The sequence below is a fragment of the Aedes aegypti genome, chromosome 1, assembly GCF_002204515.2.
Source record: "Aedes aegypti strain LVP_AGWG chromosome 1, AaegL5.0 Primary Assembly, whole genome shotgun sequence".
Lineage (NCBI taxonomy): Eukaryota > Metazoa > Arthropoda > Insecta > Diptera > Culicidae > Aedes > Aedes aegypti.
The window spans coordinates 223,865,286-223,873,445 of record NC_035107.1 but is presented as its reverse complement, the minus strand read 5'-3'; the positions used below and the strand labels follow the sequence as shown (position 1 = coordinate 223,873,445).

Below are 8,160 nucleotides of genomic sequence, written 5' to 3'. Positions count from 1 at the left end.
CAACTTAAGTTCAAAGGTACAATGGCGCAAGATTTATTCTCCCCTCCCCGATTCCCAACGGTTACCTGAGTCCACCCCACAGCTACTCTTCATTCTCGTCTTCTGCGAGTTCAGGGCTGTCATCGTCGTCGTCGTCTTCGTCGGAATTTCCCCCTCCTCTTCCCGGCAGGTACTCGTCGGAATCATCTCCGTCCCCAAACAGATCGTCTTCGTCCAGCTCGTCGCTATCATCGTCGAACAGGTTCGGGTCAGCCATGGCCGCTATCACAAGGTCCCGAGCCAAGCGACGACGATGCCTTCGCACGTTGAGATCGTTGTTCCGTTGATTGGCTCCGGCAGGATTCTGCTGGTTCGTTACGATCACTGCCGCTGGTGTGACGACGGTGGCTGGAAATAGAGATCTATTTTGAAGCATCGATCAACACACGTGATAATGATCGGGTAATTTAACAGGGCTGGGAGCAGATCTATCTTCAGAGGCTTGATCACTATTTCAATGCAAGACTTTAAAAACACGCTTGATTTGTTTCCACATTTATGGCAGTTTTCAGTATAAAATCGGTTATCGACGTGTAGTAATAGCAAATCGTCACTCAACGAGCAACAAATCACATTGATTGATTTCAATACTAAGAAATAATTAAAAATATGGTGAACAATATTCACATTGAATTTTCTCAGAATCAACTATCTGGCTCTTTTGAATTGTCACGCGAGATTTTTAAGATGCTCAGCCGCTACCAGCCCTGGCAATTCCGTCAAGCTCGATTGGAATTCTGAGCTGGCCATTTCTTTCTCAGAGAAACGTAAGCTAATCTAATCAATAGGTAAGTTATATTTATGGGAATCATACTGATAACATTCGAAAGGAAATAAACTACTTGTAGATAACGTAATCGCTCAGTCGAGCGGGTTGTTTGGTAATACGCTTGGGACGATCCGAACCACCATCTTCAGAATCTTCCGAGGGAATCCTTCGAATGGCCGCCACGTACCGAACTGCTATCGCAAAGTAAAGAACTCTGTAACCTACTTAACTTGACCAGAAGAGCTACGATTAAGAGTGACAGACAAGCAAAAGCCAACATGAGTTCCAATCGGGTGCTTCGGGATGACAAATGGCCGGGGAACGATTTTAGAACCGGGGTGAAATGAGAGCATGACATCGACCACATACCTCGTCTATACTCACTTGAATCGGGATGCTGAAAGTCCCGGAAGTGTTGCGGATTGCGTCGATAGCAGGATGCCCCGTAAGGACAGTGGGGAGCGTCACTCGGTGCCGGAGGGAACGTCGGCCTCCGGTAGTCACTGTCATTCGGGTGGGCAAATTGTGTCCTGTGCTCCAAGGTGCGTCTGTAGCAACGAACTCCAAACTCACACGAAGGCCTCAACGGGGAACTGGTACTGTCTGCCGTTTCCTTCTTGATCTCCGGTTTAACTTCCGGGTCTTCTGATGATGTGGGCTTCCCCTGGGATGTGCTTGCTTCCCCAGAGTCCGGATCGACCTTAACCGGTTCTTCCTCGCTTCTTGCTTTCTTTGAACTATCAGCCTCCGAATCATCTCCGTTCTTCCTCTTCTCTCCGCCACCAGATCCTCCTATCCAATCCGGAAGTACCCGTGCTTCCTCCGCGGCAACTGCGCTATTGACCTCCTCCATCGTTCGAACCCGTATCGATCCTCCTGTAGCACCTTCCTCTCCTCCAGCTGCCGTTGCCTCTTCCGGAACTCCAACCGAACTGCTACTGACCGGCTCTTCCGTGTCCGTATCCCGAAATCTCACCTCGAACCAATACTGATCCGGTAGAAGGGCAAACCTTTCGCCGTGCCGCAGCGTTGCGGTCAAATCCTTCGTCAGGATGTTCAGAACCTGATCCGAAGTCCGGAGGAAGATTGGGTTCGCGTGAGTGGACGTGATCTGAATGCTGCGCCCGGCCAGTGCTCCATCGTGTTTTATAATGCCGTGCTGCCGCGAGATGCGCTTGTCGTCACACTGCGTGAAAAAGTGAAAGAACCGCCCGTGAATGTACAGGAAAATCGAGGTAATGATTGAATTTGTGCATTAATGAGTCACCCCGAGTACCAACCTGTAAAATCGAATCCCTCCCGATGACGATCTCAGTTGAGGCCACCGTAATTTCCTCCTGCTTCTCACAGTCGAACAGAACCAGCTGGATGGCCATTTCAAAAGCTTAACTTGAATTGACAAAATTTACACTACAACGAACAACATTTCAACACCGAATTAACAGAGAAGCTCGGATAAACGCACTAAAAACTGCAGCAATTTCAAAATTCAACGCACAAATCTTGTTATGTTTATGTTTTCGTAACGAATGGCGCACTTTCCGATTATGAATGAGAGCGGCGCGTCGTCACGAAAAAACACGAATGACACAAACGAATAAATCGGACGTCGGTCGAAGGACATTCGACTTGGTGGCCGATCCCTTTAATTTTAAGGTGCAACAATTTTTGTAACGCGAGTAGTTAACCCATTTTTCAACGCGAAGCAGTAATCGGACTGTGATAATCAGGGTGGGTGTACGGCTGTCAACTACAAACAAAGCTCGCCTAACAATCATCTCTAGGGCGGGCCGGCCCAAACAGCACAGGTCGAAACGCGGGCCATGCCAGGCAGCAAATGCTGATGCATTTCAACACTCAAACAGCGGGATGCCTAGCAGCGTTGTGAGCCAAACGAATACACCCACATAACATGAATTTGTTATTGTTTTCCTTGTATGAATTCCACTGAAGGCGGCTATGGATGTGGCAATTTCCGGAGCCGTTGTTCAATGTCAGTCAGTTGGAGCATCTATGATCGGATCTTACAAATTTTAAATTGATATTTTATTGTGATGATGTATATATTGGCTTGTGAAATAATAAATATGCAATGTTTTATGTTTATTTGCCTGAGATTCTTCCAATTCGATTCTTGAAACTTGAACCTAAATCCAGAACGAAATTAGCAAAAAATATGGGGGTTTTTTACCCCTTTTTACAAAATATATCAAGGGTGAAAAATACCCATGTTTTGAAGTTCCTGCCGAATACTCATTAAGAGCATCTTTAACGGGGGCGACTATTCCGGTGGGTAAAATGATCACCCACAGAGCTGTCATTTTAGTTTAGTCACTCATTCTCACACTGGTCGCTACTATATTTAGTATGACTCGTTTCCGTACCGGTCGTTGCCTTTTGGGTCAACATATTGGGTTGTGAAAATTATGGTGATCATTTCAGGCTGGAATTTTTTGGAAATCTACTGGAATATCTATTAGAGCAACCGTAACGGTGTGCGACTAAACTAAATTACATAGCACAGTATCATTACGCTGATCCGTGCCGGGCGCTGCTAACCGGGGTAGCAAAAAGACAGCGCTACTTTCGGAAAGCATTGGGTGAGCAAATTTAGCTGCGCGATAGTTGCGCTGCTATTCAATTTGAATTCAAGCATTCGGTGTCGAGATATTAAATTTTTGTGGGAGTTTTGGAAATCTGATGCGTATGTAGTAGAAATTACAAATATTTTGGGAATTCGGGTAAAACTTAAAGATTTTGATAAGAATACTAGCAATCTGATGCAATAGACCATTTCCGTGAAATTTTTTTATTGACTTATATGCTTTCTGTCAATTTACTGAACAAACTTTCCTAAGGAACCGATATGTTTTGGAGCCTCTAACTATTGAAAAACAATGAAAAACTGGCGGCACGTTACTTCACCTAGGTCCCCTAGAATTTAATTCACCCCGAAAAAAACGGAGACCCCTTTTTCCCTTATGATTTTGCCATCACGTTGTGGTGAGTTTTTGATCAGCTGGTATGACAGATGATTTTTGTTTATGTTTTCTTTCATCATATGGGCATCTCACTTCACAAGATCGTTATCATCCTTGTTTGCCGTTTTGTTTTACTAGTGGCCACATATGTGCAAAAAAAAAACAAAACCATGGATAAGACTGTAGTTTTGGCTCAACTTATCAATTTTCTCGGCCGCACCGGTTCCCAGGGTCAGTGAGCCAGGCGAAAGTGAAATTTTCAGCGAGCAGAACTGTCGGATCATCCGCAACGCCAAGGACCCGGCTCGCGAAGGTGAAATCCTGACGCTGCTGGAATCCGAACGCGAAACCAGCAGATTTCGATAAGTTCGCTGATGGGAGCGGTTTCCGTTCGGGATTGAGACGGGAGAGTGGCTGATTTATAATGTCCGGTCTGATATAGTACCGGGTGTAACAGCAAATCCGCAAATTCTTCACCAAAGGATAAATAAAGGATGGATATGAAATCGAGTTTTTTTTTCGGAAGTACCTTCCAGGGTTCCTCCTCTGCTGCAGAATGTTGACCATCGTGACCACCTGATAAATTTTTGTCTTCTCCCGCAACCGTCGAACGTTACAAGGTTCTGCTGAGTTCAAATAGAATAGATGTCGTGCGTGATCTTTTTCTGCCGCCGAAGTTTGAATGGTCCGGAAGATTGCTCACTCAAGGCGGGAAGCTTCCGGATCATCAGCCAACAGTTTGATAAGGCATTTGTCGGCATGAATATCAAAAATAATGATATCGGAAGTCGTTTATAATGAAAAATAGCGATTACTGTAACTATTGGGTGAATGATAGTTTTGTTTTTTATTTCGGGAATTTTGAATCTGTAGAGGGAAATGTTATTTTTTCCTGCTGGAAGACGATTCTCAGTGTTATAGTTTAGAGGAAAGGGTGGACAAATTGATTCTTAGTATTCTACATTTGCATTTTTTTCCATATCATTCCTCTGCTTCCAGCAAAAATTGAGATCCGACCGATAAAACGCAAAATTAAGGTTAGCAAAGAAAGTTATTTGAGGTTAGTTTTGGTCCGGGGCACCCTGATCGAGATCTCAGTCATTCTGATCGCAGATCTGGTTTGACGTTTCCAAATGTAAATAAACATCCCAATGCAGGGGTGAGATCCAAAATCACCACGCTGTATACCCATAGGGTTGAACAAACTGTACCGCATCTCGAGTTATTTTCAAAACTGTGGTGAGTATCCACGTTTTTAAAAATTTATAAGAAAATCAGGAGTGCATATAAACAAAATCTGAAAGCGTATATATTCATTATAAATGATTGTCTTTCGAAGAAAAATACTTAAACTGGGGGTTAGATCTGACGGAAATGGTCTATTATTGGAAATCCGATAGAAGTTTATGAAATATTCGATTCCTCGGTAGAATTTATCGATTTCGGAGAGTACTGGGATTCCAACAGGAATCCTTGGGATTCCAACAGGAATCCATGGGATTCCACCAGGAATCCATGGGATTCCACCAGGAATCCATGGGATTCCACCAGGAATCCATGGGATTCCACCAGGAATCCATGGGATTCCACCAGGAATCCATGGGATTCCACCAGGAATCCATGGGATTCCACCAGGAATCCATGGGATTCCACCAGGAATCCATGGGATTCCACCAGGAATCCATGGGATTCCACCAGGAATCCATGGGATTCCACCAGGAATCCATGGGATTCCACCAGGAATCCATGGGATTCCACCAGGAATCCATGGGATTCCACCAGGAATCCATGGGATTCCACCAGGAATCCATGGGATTCCACCAGGAATCCATGGGATTCCACCAGGAATCCATGGGATTCCACCAGGAATCCATGGGATTCCACCAGGAATCCATGGGATTCCACCAGGAATCCATGGGATTCCACCAGGAATCCATGGGATTCCACCAGGAATCCATGGGATTCCACCAGGAATCCATGGGATTCCACCAGGAATCCATGGGATTCCACCAGGAATCCATGGGATTCCACCAGGAATCCATGGGATTCCAACAGGAATCCAAGGGATTCCGACTTGATTGCTTAGAATTTCGTCTGGAATCCTTGGAATACCCGACTGGAAACCTTGGGATTCCGATTGAAACCCTGGTAATTCCAACTGGAATCCTCGGGATTTCTACTGGAGTCCTCGGGATTCTGGCTGGAATACCGACTGGAATCCTTGGGATTCCGACTGGAATCCTTGGGATTCCGACTGGAAGCCTTGAAATATTTTGGATCCTTTTCTTGGAATTCCAGTCAGAGTCCCAAGGATTCCGGTCGGAATCCCAATGAATTCCGAGGATACTAGTCGGAATTCCGAGGATTCCGGTTGGAATCTCAAGGATTCCAGTTGGAATCTCAAGGATTCTGGTTGGAATACCAAAGATTTAAGGTGAAATCCTGAAAGACAAATTGTTTCGAGAAATCGAATATTTAAAAAATTTCTCCCGGATATTTACATCAGATTCCTAGTAATCTTATCAAAATCTTGAAATTTTACCAGAATTCCTAAAATTTCATAATTTCCACTTTATGCACATCATATTTTCAAAATTCCCACCAGAATCTCAGAACTCCCACTATATGCTTAAATTAAATGCGGAATAAAAGAACAGTTTGGGTGCAACTTATGCTACACCGGTGGGAAAACGGTGCAGGCGGGGCAAATGAAGAAAAACGACATTACCCAGACAACCAGAAGTCGCATAACAGTTTACGATTAAAGTCGTTTACTCATACAAATTGCGTCACATCCGCACTAAACGGTGGATTATATCGTTTCATCAATGAGTTTCCTCGCATAAAACGCTATTTTACGAGTTAATATGTACATTTCGTTTCGTTCCGTATACTCGTACAAAGTAATTCGGATCAATCCGTAGCAGCTGTCAAATAAATTTTGTTATCATAAATTAAGTCACATAAGAGTATAGATTAGTTCGCAATAAAATCTACACTCTCGCATTGAATGCTATGTTCCATCGTATAAAATATGCACGTATATCGCCTCCACTTTTGTACGTATAGAGCCTTTTCACGACATCTTATACGTGAAACATTGCAAATATAAGCATCGCATAACGCAAAAGGTGATTTCATTATACGTGCATTCTGGTTGTCTGGGTAGTAACATTTGAACACATGAACACTTGCATACGCTCATCATACACAGTTTGTTTTTGTTTCCCTCAACGAAACTTGCACACACCTTCCAGACTCATCAAAATGCATATGAAAAATTACCCAATTTGAAATATTTTCAGCCAGGGGCTTGTTCACAAATTTCATAACGCTGAAGGGGGTGGGTGGGTGTTCTCGAAATGTTACAGCTCATACAAAATTCGTAGAATATTCATACAAAAAGCGTTACGAGGGGGTGGGTGGGTGTCAGAAATGGCCATTTTCAGCGTTTTGAAATTTGTGAATAAACCCCAGGTGTTTTCCGAGACAGAGTGCATATTGTTTTCCTCTAAGGTTCACAACCACATGGACACTAGGCCACTTATACCATTGAGCGTGATAACTACTAGACAGTTTCACAAAAACCAAAATGTCTGGGATTCAACCAGTCACCCCTTAGTCCTAGTTGCAGTACTAAAACAAACTACCAGACAAATTTTCTTCCAATTTGGAGCAGATTAGGAGGTGCCTCAAGTCGAATTTGTGTTTTTTGGCTATTTTTTACATTCAAAAAATTCTAACGAGAATTTGGAAAAATGAAAATCAAAATACATACCACTAGTTGAATGTATTATTAGTACTTAACAACTTTTAAGAACACTGTATGCCGATTAGAGATGGTTTTGACCTCATAAAATTGATTTCTTTTCATTAAAGTACCTGTAAAACATACATTTCTCTACAGTTTTTGTTCTACGAGATTCTCAACCTCATGCCTTATCATAAAAGTTCAACCGTAGTATCATTCCTTTGTCATTTCTGATTCTTGCTTAATGGAGTATTTTTGCAGAATTCTTTTGGGATTCTTGCACAATCCTTGTGAGATTCTTGCAGGATCCATTTGGGATTCTTGCAGAATCATGACGGAATTTTTGCAGAATCCTGGGATTCTTGTAGAATCCATGTATGATTCTTGTAAATTCCTTCCTATCAGGAATTTAGTAAAATCAGAAGGAAATCTTGCAATCCTAGGATTCTCACAGAATACTTCTGGAATTTTTGAAGAAAGCTTTTGGATCTCTTGAAATATCCTTTTGGGATTCTTGCAGAATTCTTCTGGGATTCTTGCAAAATCCTTCAGGGATTCTTGCAAAATCCTTCAGGGATTCTTGCAAAATCCTTCAGGGATTCTTGCAGAATCCTTCTGGG

General features: G+C 43.0%; 1 protein-coding gene and 1 pseudogene across 8 annotated transcripts; one reads left to right on the top strand and one right to left on the bottom strand.

Annotated features, from left to right (window-relative positions):
• Nucleotides 1–4: 4 nt before the first annotated feature.
• Nucleotides 5–2,365, bottom strand: LOC5574618 (aprataxin and PNK-like factor). Of its 8 annotated transcripts, none has more exons than XM_021857679.1 (3): nucleotides 2,089–2,364; nucleotides 1,178–1,994; nucleotides 5–387 (listed from the first exon to the last, which is right to left on the bottom strand). In XM_021857679.1, the coding sequence occupies exons 1-3, from the start codon at nucleotides 2,182–2,184 to the stop codon at nucleotides 83–85; spliced, it is 1,218 nt and encodes a 405-aa protein (XP_021713371.1). In that variant the 5' UTR covers nucleotides 2,185–2,364; the 3' UTR covers nucleotides 5–82. The 8 variants fall into 8 exon arrangements, with proteins under 8 accessions (XP_021713371.1, XP_001661528.2, XP_021713372.1 ...); XM_001661478.2 differs by having other exon boundaries at nucleotides 1,193–1,994; nucleotides 2,089–2,363; XM_021857680.1 differs by lacking the exon at nucleotides 5–387 and adding an exon at nucleotides 816–1,002 and having other exon boundaries at nucleotides 2,089–2,365.
• Nucleotides 2,366–3,747: 1,382 nt separating this feature from the next.
• Nucleotides 3,748–4,361, top strand: LOC110674617 (annotated as a pseudogene).
• Nucleotides 4,362–8,160: the final 3,799 nt, after the last annotated feature.